Raw genomic sequence first — 16019 nt, 5'->3', positions numbered from 1 at the left:
TGTAAGTGATGCCTCTGACCTGGAGGACTCACTGAACCTCCCACGGGGGAACAGGAATGCCGTCTCCTTTCTCACGGCTGTGCCATTTTCCATGGTGTTATTCTGTTATAGAAATGGCCCCCTAACCCTGACCCACACAATGTGGGTGGGAGTGATTTAAGCTTCAAAGTTGCTGTGAGAACTTACTCCAAGTGTAAAAAAGGGAAAGGTTGCTAAGGTATTATTAGAACAAGTAATTGGCCAGAGCAGTTACATTGCGGTAGCAAATTGGAGCTTGGTTTTTATTCTGGACTTGCAGTAAATTAGTTGAACCATCCAATGGGATCTTGGACATATTTTAAAGAAGTTGGGAAGTCTTTCTAGTATGGTAGTCCGAGTACATTTTCATGCAGTGGTCTATCATTTCCACAGTTTCTCCCCTTAATGCTGTGCTGCCTTAAAGTAAGCAAATAGTTGATTCTATCTCCCTATGGAAGCAGACGTTCCCATTGGCTCTATTTCTTCCCACTGCGGCATCCAATCCCTCTCATACTTTCCTCCAATAGCGGATGGGTTTAGTGGGACTTTATCCTCAGTGCCTGGATTATAAATGTTTGCCAGAAGCCTGAATTTTTGGCTATATTAATGTGATCATTACGTTTTACCTTGAAAGCTTTCAATGTATAGAAAATAACCATGTTGCCCATGTGACTTTTAAATTTTATATATAAAACAAAAGGGGGGGATTGTGAGATTATAAAGAGACTTCCCCAGCTTTGTCTCCTCCAAAGTTATGCCGAACATTAGAGGCTGTTTGCCAGCATATGGTGTGAGGCCAGATGCTTAGAGACATCCCTCCTAAAGGCAGTCAGTTGCCAGACAACTTTCTGGGCCTACTACAGGTAGGGCCTGCTCCCTGCTGTTAAGGACAATGGGCTACTTCTCTCTAAAGGCTTGTGACCTTTAGTCTGGTCCATGTAGGTGGAGTTTACACCCTACTGATAATGGTTTCTATGGAGATCCAGAGAACACGTCAAACCTGCTCAGTGACATCCAAAGTTAGGCTGCCATCTTGAATCTAGGATCTGCCCTTCTTGTCACAGTATACCCCCAATCCCTCCTCTTCTGTGTATATCCCTAAATTGTTCCCCTCTCATTGCTGTATGACCTGTAGTGCAACCCCTTCCTGTGATGTATGTCTTTACCTTTGGGGGGCTTGCATGCCCCCCCAAAGGTATATAAGCCTGGGTTAGCCATAAAGATCCCTCTTGGCCTCCGCTCCCCCATTCTTTCTCCTTCAGTCCTCTCTCCCCTGTTCCCTTTCCCCTTGTTCCCTTTCCCCTCCCGCTCTCTTCTCCCCTTGTCGCCCGTCTCCATGTGGACCACAGAGCAGGGCTCATGAAATGTGCCTGCCTCCATCATGTCAATCTTTTTTATCTCTCATGCTCTCTATGACTTTATTATAATCTTTATATATATCTCAAACGTACAATTGTGCCTACTGAACCCGCGATTAGTTGTGGGGGGCTGGTCTTTTCCCCCACAGAGGTCAACCATGTGTCTTGTCAGTAGAGCGTCTTGAAAGGAGTGAGGAGAGAGAGAGATAGTGTCTCCTGCCTCCAGGAAGGAATACAGGATTTACCAGAATTCTCAAGAAAAAGCCATGCCCACACAGAGGTCTCATTGGCTGTGATCTGACTGACGGACTTGATTCTACCCCTTCACTTTTAATCCTCTCAAGTCCCAAATTGACACCAGATTATGTAACTACCACAATTACTTAATCTATCCAATGTAGGTTTTGATCTAGTCAGATTTACCTGTTTTGCCCAGCTATATTTAGGTCATTCATTTGAAATGCTCCTTTGTAGGGTTTAAGGACTGTATTTTCTTTTTCTTTTTTAAATCATTTTATTAGGGGCTCATACAACTCATCACAATCCATATATACATCAATTGTGCAAAGCACATTTGTACGTTCATTGCCCTCATCATTCTCAAAACATTTGCTCTCCACCTAAGCCCCTGGCATTAGCTCCTCATTTTACCCCCTCCCTCCCCTCTCCCTTCTCCCTCATGAACCATTGATAATTTATAAATTATTATTTTGTCATATCTTAAGGACTGTATTTTCTTTGCTATTTTCCCCCTAACTTTGTTCAGCTTTTTAAAGTTTCATGATGACACTTAACACTGGACAAGCTTTGTTTACAGACAACTCATTTGTCCTCTCTTTTCTAAGGGGTGTGTGTCTATTAAATCAATCATTTATAGTTATATTTGAAATGTGTTGGATCAGGCATAACTGATCTTACTGTCTGAACAGAACCGTTTCAAAGTTGGAAGTCCAGATCAAGCAAGTAGAGCATGAGAACATGTTAAGCCTTCGTCACACAAGACCCTCACGTGCCAAGTAAGTTCCCTCACGTGATCGTGATCACCCTAGAAAGCGGTACCCCCTTGCTTTGAACTGAGTAGCTCAGCTGTCTGAACTCTAAGAATATTAGAGGCGAACGTCATAACAGAACTTGAATATGTAATAAACGCTGGCTGCCGGAAATTGTCAAAAGTCTTCTTTAGAAACATTTGCCAAAATGGGGAACAAATGAAGTCAGACTGAAAGTAAGGCGGTATGAGGTTTATTGGGTACTGTCTTTCCTCTGCACCGCTGTGTCACACCAGACCGTCAGACCCTTGTTTCTGGAGCTCGTTTTCCTATCTGTAAAGACAAGGTTGATCTAGAATAGCTCTGAAGGCCTTTTCTGATTCCAGAAATGCTATCTCACCTTAATGGGAAGATTAATGAAGACGAGTATTCATTAAGCTGTGTGAACTTTTCTGTTTTTGTTTTGTTTTGTCAAAATTAGTTTTTTTCTTTCTCTGAGATAATTACCTTGACATTGTATGTTATTATGTGGGTAAGTCAAAAACTATTACTAAAAAATTGCTAGGAAAAAACTGCTTGGCACAACTTTCCTGGACTTTTTTTCCACCAGTGGAGTTTTCAATTTCTTAAACCTTATTCTTAATAAGCCACTCTGATTGTCCTTTGTCTTAAATTATTAAAAAAAAAAAGATCTTCTCAAGATGACTCCTTGTAAGTCCCCCAAATCAGTGATCATAACCTTCTTTTTATTTGTTTTTAATCATAATCTAAACTGATCTCTCTGCATAGATCCCCTTGGAAGCTATTGTTTTGATTGGACCTTTGTTTGCATGCACCTAACCAAATGTGTACCTGAGAGAGCTTGTCTGCAGCTTCCACTGATCTCAGAGACGTGTTGAAACACATTTTGTTTGGAATACAGTTTTGCTTCCATGCACTGGAACCCTAGTAGCAGTACTTTTTGACTTTGTGCCCTATAATGAAAATCATGGTCTGATGCTAGCATTTGTTAAAATGACAGTGGGTGGGAGGGTTTTTTTTTATTCTTGCCGTCTTCTTAAATGTAAGGTTGTTTGAAATACTAATTTTTAAATGTAGGAAAAGAGGGACTGGGAGTGAAAATAGATCCGAAGTTTGGTTGTCTGGCCAGATCAAGGAAGACAGTTGTCTCCTAATTTCTGATTTCTCTTTGGCATAGCTGACAGTGAAGCTGGGAGTTCTGAGGGGGGGTAGAGAGGGCTGGATTGGGAGTTAGAGCTCAGCTCTTTGATTGGAAAAAAGTTGTAGCTAGGCAAGTGCTAGGTGTCCATTGGAAGTAGCAGTGATCATTCTGTAAGGGAACAGTGACTGTGCTGGCACGAAGTGGGGCACACGAGGCTTGGCCAGGCCGAGATGTCTGCTATCTATCAAATGTGACAGAAGGTGAGAGGGGACGGGAATTGGCTGTTCACAGGTGAGTAGTTGTTGTCCAAAGAGCCCCGGTGGCACTGTGGGCTAGGTGTTGGGCTGCTACCTGCACGGTCGGCCGTTCAGGCCCAGGGGAGAGCAGTGAGGCTGTCTGCCTCTGTAAGGATTGGCCACGTCAGACTCTTAAGAGAGCTCGATGAATAGAGATCAACTCCGTGGCAGTGGGTTTGGTTAGTTGTGGTTTCCTGGTTTGGGGCATTGTTACCCAAAGTGCCTTGGTGGCACAGCTTAACTGCTCTGCTGCTAATCGCCAAGGTGACAGAACCCACCAGTGGCTCCATAGGAGAAAAGACCTGAAGATCTGCTTTCACAAAGATTGACAGCCAGGGAAGCCCTGGTTCCCGTGGGCCTCTCTGGCCATCTTCTGACAGGCCATGCTCTTGGGGCACAAGTCTCTAAGTGGGGGAAGATTGAGGGCTAGCTCGAGCTCTCATCAGGGTGGCTGGTAAGCGTGGACTGGACAGGAGGGGGATGGGGAACAAGCAGGAGACTGGTTCCAAAGTCGGCTTGACTGCCAACCCAAAGATGGTGCTCTGTGGGAGAAAGAGGGGGCATTTTGCTTCCGTAAAGAGTATAGCCGTGGAAACCCTCTGTAAAGTGTCACTAGTAGCGAATGTGGTTTGGGGACTGCGTAAGTGGTGCTCTAAAGTAGGTGGTTTTACGCATGTGTTTGTGTAACATGAAGCGCCAACCTGACCTCACCTCAGAATGTTTCTTCTCCTGATAGCACGCTGTCAGTTTCCGATGTCAGCAGGCGCAAGTGGCTGCTGCCGGGAGCCGAGTACTCCATCTTCACTGGCCAGCCTCTGGACACTCAGGAGAGGAGCCAGGCGGGCAGCCGGTGGGAGGAGGCCTGCATTTCTGGGTAAGACTGATGTATTCAAGATCAGGTGTGTGAAAATGGGGCCTGCCAACTGAAAGGTTGGTTGTGCGTACCCACCAGATGCACCAGGGGATAAAAATGTGGCTGTCTGCTCCTGTAAAGATCTCCAGTCTTGGGAACGCTTACTGATAAAGGGGTGCTGTGAGTCAAAATCCACTAGATTGTAGTGTTTTGATCAGTGTTCTAAAAGCGAACCCTGTGTTTTTTTAATGCCTTAATTTGGGGAACCTCCTTTTTAGTTCCCTTTGAAAACGTGATGCTTTAAAAGATACTTTGCTACTGCAGGCTGTACAGGTACCCCATGGTTTTCTTAGCACTGTAGGTCACCAATTCTGGGCTCATAGTTAAGATCATATAGCTATCTGCCCACCCCAAACCCAACAACCCCATCCGTTAATACCATCCAAGGTTCTGTGCAGGTGGAACATTTCTCTGTGTACTGTGTTGTGCCATTCCCCAGGGTAGGGTCAAGGTACCAGTCTCCTTCGTGCAGCCCGTATTTTCATGTTTGCCTTGTCCAGGGCACAAAGTCTCTATGAGACATGGTAATCGGTGCTCTGTCACCTTTGTTCCCTTCACAGCCCCAGTCAACTCACATACTTCCCAATTACCATTTAAGGTACTACTCTCCTCTGGAAAAAGATTCTCCACCTGGGGATTCACCAGCCAGTGTACTGATGATAAAACAGAGGGAGGCTTCAGACTCACCCATCGTGAAAGCTCTAAAAGAACTGGATGGGGAAAAAATGTTCAAAACCTGGGGCACCCAGACTGAGAAAGAGGATGCTGCAAATAGTAAGTTTTACTCTACTTCAGTTTGAGAACGAGATGCAGATAGAGTTATTGTCTGCCCCAGTCATGCACCTTACTTAAATTTAATTCCTCAGGTAATGAAATGCATAGTTTACTTTGTCTACTGTCACTTTAGCCCCGTTTCACAGGTGACTGTGAATCTCCTAGTTAATGATTTATCCTAGAAATGGCATGACATGTACCTTTCGACAGAGCAGAGTAAATCATGTTATGAATATTAAAAAGGTATGCATATATGCTGTTGTCAGGACTTTAAGTACTAGTTTGTCTTGCACGCGTGTACGCGCATGCACGAACACACACACACAGAGTTAGGAAAGGAGGCAGAGATTGACAAAGACTGATGCCAGGCTGCATAAAGAACAGGAGCAAAAGCATAAGAGAGATGAGGCCTTTCCCCCAGAGCCGGCATAGAGAGCACCTCTCCTAGAGCTGGTGCCCACTGTGAGATGATGAATGTGTCTGTTAAAGCCATTGGAGAACAAGAGAGTTAGGAATGTGTTGGTGTTCTCTCCCACTCCTCCTTTCGTGATTACTGAGCATCTTCTTGTAGGACAAGAGCATGTGCCACTCTTTGAGTGTACAGGTGTACATCAGCAGTGTTCAGGTCTCTCCTTCCTCACCCGCTGTGCTCACCTTGGTCAGGTCAGGCCCGATAACCACCTCAGCATCCTTGTCGTGACATCTCTGACCTGGTATTTCCTAGTAACCGGCTTCTAAAATACGCTCTTTCTTTCTTTCTATTTGAAAATTTTATTTATTTTACTTTTTTGGTTAATAGTTTGTTTTCTTTACATTTTTATCGATACCTAATCCACATATCATACAATTCATTCATTTAATCGTTCAATCATATCAAAGAACTGCACAGTCATAACCTCAATCCATTTTAGAACTTCCCCCTCATATGGTTAAATCGCCTGTAGAGTGAGTTGTGTAGTCACAATCTGTTTTAGTGCCCTCTCCTTCCCGAAAAATAAACTTTCTTGAACAACCACTTTGAATGCCAGTCCCTGTCACCCCCTACCTTGTGCTTCATGAGACACTTTGGCTCATTCTCTCATGATGTATTCATTCGCCAGTCCTCACTGTCACCTGGGTATTGAGAACTGCTCAGAGCAGAATGGAAGCTGAGTGAAAGGCTTTGCTTGCTGTGCCATCTGATAATCAAGACACAGTTGTAGTCGGTTTGTTCTGTCTGTGTGATTGTTTTATTCCAAATTTGTCACTTGCAGAATTGGTGAACTGCCGACCAGCGGAAACAGCAGTTGGTGCCTGTCGATCCCTGGAGAAATGTGCCCAGCAAAGACCAAAGCGATTAAATTCTGCCTCTCAGAGATCATCTTCTTTACCACCTTCAAACCGGAAACCAAAGACCCCAAGTAGGAGTCCCAAAGCTGGGCTCTGGGCTCTGGGCTCTGGGCTCTGGGCTCTGGGCTCTGGGCTCTGGGCTCTGGGCTCTGCATGGCTGTCACGTTTTACTGTGTCTTGTGTGTTCTTCCCAGCTACTGAAGTGCATTCTTGAGACGAAGGCCTCTAAACATTGGTCACACAGACACTTTGAGGATAACTGAAGAAACTCTCAGCTTATTAATGAGATTGTGTGTGTGTGTGTGTGTGTCTAAATAACTTTTTCAAATTACACCACCTTCAAGTTTGAGATCGCAGAGATCCAACTAAACATTTATTCACGCCAATAATTTCAGCTTGTTTGAAAAGAGAACATTTTTTTTCAAGTAACTGACATTCTGTTAGTGTTGGTCACCTTTTTTCTTTAGCCAGCTTACTGTTCAGATTTTAAAGTGTGAGAGTTGAATTTCTGTTTCTCCCTGTTTCTTCTTTTATAGCAGCTGAGGAGACTTCTGTTACCAAGTTATAGGAATGTCCACTATTGGACTGGTGTCTCCCTCTTATTTCCAGTCGACTTCTAAAATCCTGAAAAACCAGTTTTGTGTCTGAGTGTTGAAACTACATAGTCTGATAAAGCGTTAACAGGCTACCTCTGTCTTGATTTTATGTTTTGTACACTATCTTTTCAAGATGTTTTACATCGAAAGTTTGTTCCTGTTGAAACTAGAGGGAGTACTGGAAAGAAGCTCTGCTGTGCCAGGGTAACTTGTACTACACAGAAGGGCAAGAATATTTCCTTCTCCCTTTCTTCTACAGCAAAACGAGAGATTATGTTAACACCAGTGACTGTGGCGTACAGTCCAAAGCGATCCCCTAATGAAAACTTATCCCCAGGATTTAGTCATCTACTTAACAGAAATGAAAGCAGCCCAGTTCGGTAAGTTCTTTAAAATCATAGAAAAATAGATATATGTACAAAATCTATCACTTAAAAAAATGTTAACGTACACTCTAGTGATCACTTTTTCATTGCCAGTGGAAACCCTATGGATTTACACTGTCTAAATGAGTGTTATAAGTACTACCAGATAGGAAAAGAACTGAATTATATAAAAACTGGCTGTGGCTAAATGCTCAATGCCACCTCAGAACCCCTTCCAACTTCTAGAAGTAGAATGATCGTTCTCTTCTGCTTTTGAAAAGAACTATGGAAATTGGAAACTTTAAAAGCTTTTGTTCTGGAGAAGGGCTGTAATGGAATGTAGGATGCAGTTGTCCCGGCTCTGCAGTATGGGCAGCAGTATGTGCTGTTGTGGAAAGAACAGGAGTCCCCGTAGGGCATAAGACCTGACTCTAGAACCAGCCCGTCAGTGTAGTCAATGACTGTGGAAGTCGTTTGAACCTTGGTTTCCTTTTCTCGAAAATGGTGATAATAATACCTACCTTGCTATTTCACAAGGTGGTTCTAAAGATCCCATGAGACAATGCATGGGTAAGTGCCATGAATCTAGAGGATTCTGTAGAGATAATTTTCTGTTATAAAATACATTTCAGTTTTAGAAATAGGTGACCAGCTTTCCTTTTTTTCAGAGAAACTAAATGTGTGAAATGAATTGGATGTCAGCTCATCTTTCCAGTGGAGATGGGGGTGGGGGGGGCAATTAGTTAACTTTTTTTTTCTCTCACAAGTAACTTGCTTCATTCAATAGATTTGATATACTTTTGGATGGTCTAGATACTGTTCCTGTGTCTACATTACGACATGCCAATCCAAGGAAACAGCTCCAGTTTCTGCCTGTAGATGATACAGAAGGTATCTTTTCCTACAAAATTATCAGTTATGGTTTAGTCCTTCAAGATTCCAATTATTATCGTATAATACTGTGGACTTAAAATATTCTTTACTTCACAGACCTCTAAAAATCAGCATTTATGAGGCTTTTTATTGTGTCAGTGTTGTTAACCTCATTGAAAAGTTGGGAAACTGAGGTATAGGGAATGCTACTGTTTCCTACTGTTCAGTTCTTATTCTTTTATATAATATAAACTTCCTGTATGATTTTTAGCAAATGAGGCATTCAGGTAGTTCTTGCTTTTATTTAAAAATTTCAAGTTTAGAATAAAGTTCAAAGATAATGTTTGTGAAATCACTGGAGGCCCCAAGATGTTAGTGTTGGTGTATACATGCTAAGTGTCTTCAACTGTGTGTGTGTGTGTGTGTGTGTGAAGTTTATCACTTAATGTAGCTGTGAAGAGGGTCAAACCGAAGGTAAAACTTCTAGAATTCTTGGGAGAAAGCTCCGAGTAAAGCTAATGGATGATCGTATCTGTCTTCGTGACTTTTCTTGGCCATACAGAAGCCATTTCCAGAAAATGAAATAGGATAATATATTTAATGTGTATGTGATCTATTGGGGAAAATAGAGAAGAAAAATCTGTTGGTAAATAGAGAAGACATTTTATTCCTCTCTCACAGAAAAAGCATCTGGCAACCATCTTCATCAGCGCTCCAGCCCAGAACCGCTGGCAGCCGGAGTGAAGAGTTTCCCTGTGCCATCCGCTTGGGAGAAGACTAAGCCTGGCAGCCCTGAGCAGTGTACACCTGCCTCAGGAGCACCACATGCAAATGATTTTGAATATACATCAAAAATTAGGACCCTGGCTGAAACAGAGCGATTTTTTGACGAGCTCACAAAAGAAAAGGACCAGGTAGCAACAGCCCTTTAAAAAAGCTTTCTTCTGAACCTAAAACATATGGTGAAGGAATGGTCAGTAGGGAATTGTTGAACAAACTGTGACAGAGATTCCATATGAGAGCTGCACTGGAATTGGGGTGAGATGATGTCCCCGAGCTGTGCTGTCATCACTAGTTGAGGACAGAGGACAATGAGAGTAAGGCAGAATGGACAAGGGATTACACTAGGCTGTTCCAAACCTCCCTGGCAGCCTTGAGATTTCTGACACGCTTATTTAAATGTCCTTTTGCGGTTACAGATTGAGGCTGCACTAAGCAGAATGCCGGCTACTGGAGGGCGGATCACTTTGCAGACAAGATTAAACCAGGTAAAAGGCCTCCTCAGCCGACTCTGCTTTCACAGATGGTGCTAGCTTGTGCTCCATTTACCCATGCGGACTTGAGCAGCCGCGCTCTTTAGGCAGAGAGAAGCAAGCAGTCGAGACTCTTAGCCTTTTTCAGAAGGTGTCTGGTGATGATAGCACATTTGGTAACTGCATGCTAGTTTTCAGGAATACAAGCTGGCGTAGTTACCTTCAGACCTCAGGAAAATGTGTTCATGCCATTATGTTTGGGAGAAATTAAGTAGGAGCGAAACAGTGATAGCCAGTTAGAGGATTTTGTACTAGTTTATGTGTTCACATGAAATCTCTCTTTTTTTTTATGTTCACTTTGTTCCCCTCAGAGCTGCAATTTTTTATTTTTCAGTTGTGCTGTAGTTAAAATTTAGGAGAATAAATTAGTTCTTCATAGAACATGTAGTGTTCTGAGACATTGGCGTTTTATTCCCTACACTGTGTCAGCACCCGTCCCCATTTTTATAGTGATTTATTATTGTACAATCCCTTACCCTTTGGAAAATCTCCAGCATTTTTCTTCCTTTTCAATTTCTAAACTTTTATCAGAAGAAAGCTTTGTTTCAAGATGTGTGCTCTTTCCATCCCTTCTGGAGCTTCCTCTTGGACTGTTCTTAGTTCTGTAAATCCAGAGAATGACCCCAATCTAGCACCATGTCAACAGCTTCTCTGTACTCGGAGTGCCAGATGGATAGAGACTATCTTGAAGTGTGGTAGTTATTTTGAATGGTTGAAAAATTGATTCACATTGTTCCATTTCAAAGGAATAGTGTAAAGGACAGAGTGGTGTAGAAGACAGATGATCTTTTATGTTCACACTTGTCCTTGCCCTTTTGCTAAAAGAAAGATCAGGGTGATGGTAATTACAGAAAGGATGAACTGGACGGAGAATTCTAATTCAACCCCCCACTCTCCCACCCCGTTCTTTTCACCTAGGAAGCCTTGGAAGATCGCTTGGAAAGGATTAACCAAGAACTGGGTTCTGTCCGCATGACACTCAAGAAATTCCATGTTTTACGTACCTCTGCAAATCTTTGAGATTTGTAGCCATTAAACTTTGAGATGTTTTTGTTTGCACTAATGTATGATTATGCACTCAGAAAAGGCAAACTATTTTGTACTGTTTATAAGCCTTCAAACCGTAGTTTTACAATCATGCTATTCTTTACACTTGCTGTTTTATACTTCAAATGGCCACATATTTTCAAGATATTTTTGTTATGCTCAGGAATCTCTTGTATATTTTACTATTTAAAAAGTGTTATTTTTAAATAGTACATGCCTGCAGTTTATATCAAGAATAAGGAAAGTAAGTGGAGCAGCAGCTCATTTTGAAACAAATAGTGTTATCCTTTTACAATGAACTTTGCACACAAATTTTATAAACTTATTCTACATTGTAAATATTATTTGGGTTTTTTAATAAGTGCTGAACAATAGCTAGCTTTTGTAGCAATAGACTAATACATGCTAAATGCAAAAAGGAAAAAAAAAACAGTCTGCTCTGGATTTCCATTGTATTGAGGTTATTAGATGATGATTCACCCCCAGTTGGAAACACTTCTAAGAGTGAAAATTAGAACAGTAATAATGGCTAGTGGAAACCAGTGTGTTCCCCTATACTTTGTAAAGAAAGGCAATGAGAAGAGTCTAGGCTTCTGACTTTGTCATATACTTAATATTTTTAAGAAAATGTTAAACATTTGGAGCGCTGTGGCTTCCATCGTTCTGAATGTCAAGTTTGGCCCCTCTTGACACAAAGCCCATCAAGCTTGGTGAGACACAGACGACTCCCCGGGAAGTTGTTAAGAGTAGCCTTGCTTTTTGTCAACTGACATGGCTTCAGCTGTCCATTAGTCGTCATCCAGACATGTGTAAGCTCTCCTCATCCCCTACACCACTATCAGAAAGAAAGAAAGACTTCCTAGTGGGGGCTGGGAGAGCACCAGGTTTTGCATCAGAACAGAGTCTTTTACTTGCTAGTGGGCACAGAGTGTGTCTGGACAGAGCTTGGTGTCTTGGGTTGTTGGCTGGGCCCTATCCACAACTTTGGCTCCTGGCTCTGGGTAAGGAGCCCATGGGCAGGAGGCTCTGCCTGGCTCCAGGAGGTCTGGCAGGTGTGTCTCACATCTTGGTCAAGTCTGGGTTGCTTCACTGCTCACCTTTCATTGAAGTTCTGCACATGGTCAACAGCCATTCTAAACATTGGCAGCTTCTGCCCACATAAAATACTCAGGTGTTCAGTCTTGACTTCTTGTGCTTCCTCTTGTTCTTTCCTCCTCATGTGGCTCATAGTAACATTGTTATAATGAACTAAGCCACACCCAGTTATTCAAGTAGGGTATATTTACATGCCTTTGAGCAGCAGGGATCTTAAATTGTTTCCTTCACCAAAGTCTGCCTGGCAGAGCTCTAGGCCAGGTGCCCATAGCCATACCCCCTTATAGTGGCCAGACCCCGCTACCAGGGGCCCACCTGACCGCTGCTATTCCCCTTCCCTCCCATGGGTTCACTGAACCTTTCTTCCAACTCTTGCAACCAGTTGAAGACAAGCCTCATCAAAAGTAATTACGCATTGACAGTCAAGTGCCTCTATTCTTGTCATTTTTATCTTTTCTAGCTCCCCGTTTTTTCGGTAATCTTCTAGTTAACAGAAAAGAAAAAGTGCATGTTGCTTAAGCTCCAGCACAGCTTGCATCAAACCTAGTATGGGGATTTGCTTTATTGATGATATGCCTTCCTTTAATACACGGCATTAAGAATTATCTTAAACATGAGGATAGTTCATTGTCCCTGGCTTTTATTCTAAAGTTGCCATTGAAGAAGAGATTATAGTTTTATCTTGTCAAGTAATTATCATCGCCTTTACTGGCTTCGTCTAAGAAAGGCTTTCAGCCCCATCAGAATATCGTCCAAACCTCTCTCCCAGAAAGCACTTCTCAGTGATTTATAAAGTATGTAAAAGAGTGGAAATGATCGGTCGCTTCTCTAAATGAATGTATTTGTTTTTCCTTCTTAGCTCTGACAGGGGAACCAAGGAAAGTTCCCCCAGTTCTTCCCCTTTGGTAATGCGTAACTTATGAGCCACCAGCTTCAGAACAACTCAAGGAAAGAAGGTCATCTTAAATTGCAGCCCTCAGCCCAGGGAGGGAAGCTGTTTGTGGACCGATGGGGCTGTGCCTCCAGCTAGGGAAACCCCTAGGGAATCTTCCACTCTGGCCAGTGGCTTTTCTCAGTCCAGAGAGAAAGTTCACACTCTTGAGCCTCTAAGAAGGGCCCTTAAACAATTGTTATGAAAAATTGTTATTGGTGCATTCCATTTTTCCACCGACTATTTGAAGCCCCCTCACATTTGGGAGTAGGGCAACATGCTTCAGGAGTCCCCCCAAAGTGAATGAGCCACACTCAATTGAAGCCGCAGCACATGACACTGAAGTAGTGGTAGTATTAGCACTGCACAGTAGCTGGTTACAGCCCAGGCTTCCTGTGACTGGTTTACTAGAAAGTGCTCTTTAGATTTATTCCAAGGTAAAGGTTTTAGAAATAATTTGGTAATAAAAAGAAAAGGAAAGTAGGTTGTGTTCTCGGCAATCTGATCTTAAAAATACCTTCTGTCTGATACTTTGTTAGGTGGTACAGTTTGTGTTCTCACAGAACTCTGCAACAACAACAAAATGTTTTCTGGACCTTTAAATGCTCTGCTGATGTGGGATCTTTTTTATATATATGACTGAAAAGATTTTTTCCCCCAGAACTTGTTGAGGGTAACTTCCAAAACCATTTTGGTCATGAAATTGGTGTTCGGCTATTTGATACACATGTAGGCTGTTTTCTTAAAAAGTAGTTACTGATGGGATCGCACACCTCGGGGTGTGGGCACAGGACACAGGGCTCCCTGGAGGAGGTGCTGCCCCTGGGCTTTGGAAGAGCTATGTGAAGATCACAAAATGGTTTGAGAGTTCAGTGACCAACGAAAAGATGTCTTCTCTTTTTAGCCCAGAAAAGCCAGGTGCTTTGCTGAGTGCTTGTTGAATTTTGTCCCCTGCCCCTATATATGTCACTTTTCATTTTAAGCTATCTCAAAAGCAGTTTTCACATGCCCCTGTGTGGCAATCCTTTAAGAAGCTGTAGGAAATAAATGTACCCTGGAGCCCTTGAATCATCACAAAGGTCAATCACATTTATGCTGTGTCGTGAGTGAGCGAGTGTCATTAACAAGATTTTTGGGTCTGATTAAACTGATGATATTGCACACATTTTGCTAGAAATAACTTCCTGCCCTGCTGCAGTTCTCTGTGGCAGTTTGATATTAAACTTTACCAGTATTCGTAGGATGCTGTTTCCCTTTTGTGTTTTTATTTCAGTGGTCCCTCACAATTACGAGGATTCAAGCCATGCTACATTCGCTGAGCATTCTGTACTATGCCATCACTATAACTACAGCTCTTCAAAGACTGACCTTATTCACATTTTACACTGTTATTGAAACTGACCAACAGTGTGAAACATTTGCGTTATAGAGTGCTGCTGATGGATAAGCAAAGGCAAATGCTTGTTGGCGTTGTTTTTCAGTGGACTCAAACCTTGGAGTAAGATAGTTGTAAGCTCCCTGAGAGCAGACCATGTCTTTTTCATTCTTGCACATAGGCACTCAGTAAACCGGTGTGAACACAAACTGTCTTATGATGTGTCTGTTTTAACTGACTGTGAGATGGGTTTTGTAACAATGTTCTCTACGTCCTGTAAGTCCTTGGTTTGAGTACATTCATGCAGAATTCTAATGGTCAAGAACTAAATCATTAACACGTTTTCAGGTAGCTCTTGGCGTAGAAGGAAAGAATTGAGGGTATAGTGATTGATGGGAGACACTTTCACTTGCTTCCATGTGATCATCATGAGAACAGGTATTTTTGAGGCAAGTCCAATAATGGTGGCTTTAATGGCCCATTCAGTGTCTGGTTCCGACAGGAACAATGGCATGAGCTGCCTTTAGTGGTTTCTCAACCCAGGACTTCATTTGGACTCCTTTCGTGTGTGTTTGCATTTGCCCCTCTTTCCAGAGTGAAAGCATGCCCAGTTTTTTCTCAAGCACACCCATGTGCATGTGCTTTAGGTATGCCCGATTTAGTTCCATTGCAGACAGCCCTTGGGTTACCTCTGACCACCCCTTGGTTAGGAAACAACTCCTGTAAAGCCTATTCTGTTAAAAATGTGAGGTGCGTATAATGCTTTATAACAAGCAGGCGCTACTTTTGAAGCCCACAGAAGGATTGGTGCATGTGAATGATGGTGTTGGGGAGGAATGTTGAAGGAACCATGGACTGTCAAAAGTACAGCCAGAATTACGCAAGGAGGATGAGATTTTATCCTGCGCTTCAGACATGTTATCAGAAAAGACCGATCCCTGGAAAAGGCTATCATGCTTGGTAAAGTAGAAGGATACCAAAAAAGAGGAAAGCGCACACCGAGATGTGTTGACCCAGTGGCTGCAACGATGGGCCAAGCGCAGCCATTGCGCGGGGGCACAGAACGCGGCTGTGTTTCCCTCCGTCGCACACAGCGTCTCTGAGTTGGCACCGACTCCGTGGCACCACTTGCGATGCTCAAACGTCATGATGTTTTAGCGCATCTGCAAGTGTTCTTCCATGCGCACTTCAGTTTTCTTCTCTCAAGTACCATCTTGGCCGTTTTACTTCAGAATGATGACAGCTACTTCAGATTCGCTTCCAGTCTTTTTTATTTTTTATCCAGGGCTAGAGCTACATAGTGATCCTACGGGATAATTACTCCTAGTACTGGTGACAATACATCTGATCACGTTGGGGGCGGATGGTATCTTTGGTTGATTCCAGAGGGCAAAATTCATTGGCATCTGTAGCAGCGGGTGGACCGAACTTCAGTTCGTTGCCTTCAGTTTGCTCAAAAATGTTTCCACTGCCTCGTGGCATCTTGGAGTGACTGCCCCTCGCGTTGTCATTCTACTCACCAACTTCATTACTTCAATACCCCGAAGGGTCCGCAATTGTTCCCTCTCCACGTGCATTTGGCCGC

General features: G+C 42.9%; 1 protein-coding gene across 1 annotated transcript in view; it reads left to right on the top strand.

The window, feature by feature from the left end:
* MPHOSPH9 (M-phase phosphoprotein 9) overlaps positions 1 to 14643 on the top strand; it is a 52521-nt gene extending 37878 nt beyond the window's left edge. Inside the window, exons 15-23 of the mRNA XM_045296723.1 lie at positions 2306 to 2392; positions 4560 to 4697; positions 5335 to 5510; positions 6764 to 6910; positions 7695 to 7815; positions 8588 to 8691; positions 9355 to 9587; positions 9873 to 9941; positions 10905 to 14643. Of these exons, the coding sequence (XP_045152658.1) occupies positions 2306 to 2392; positions 4560 to 4697; positions 5335 to 5510; positions 6764 to 6910; positions 7695 to 7815; positions 8588 to 8691; positions 9355 to 9587; positions 9873 to 9941; positions 10905 to 11006 (1177 nt within the window). The 3' untranslated portion in view covers positions 11007 to 14643. The remainder of the gene's footprint in view (positions 1 to 2305; positions 2393 to 4559; positions 4698 to 5334; positions 5511 to 6763; positions 6911 to 7694; positions 7816 to 8587; positions 8692 to 9354; positions 9588 to 9872; positions 9942 to 10904) is intronic.
* Positions 14644 to 16019: the final 1376 nt, after the last annotated feature.

The sequence above is a fragment of the Echinops telfairi genome, unplaced genomic scaffold (assembly GCF_000313985.2).
Source record: "Echinops telfairi isolate 266 unplaced genomic scaffold, ASM31398v2 ScPeMD7_7412;HRSCAF=8450, whole genome shotgun sequence".
In the NCBI taxonomy this organism is placed as follows: Eukaryota; Metazoa; Chordata; class Mammalia; order Afrosoricida; family Tenrecidae; genus Echinops; species Echinops telfairi.
Note: the sequence above shows the minus strand (reverse complement) of the source record. Positions and strands in the feature narration are given on the sequence as shown.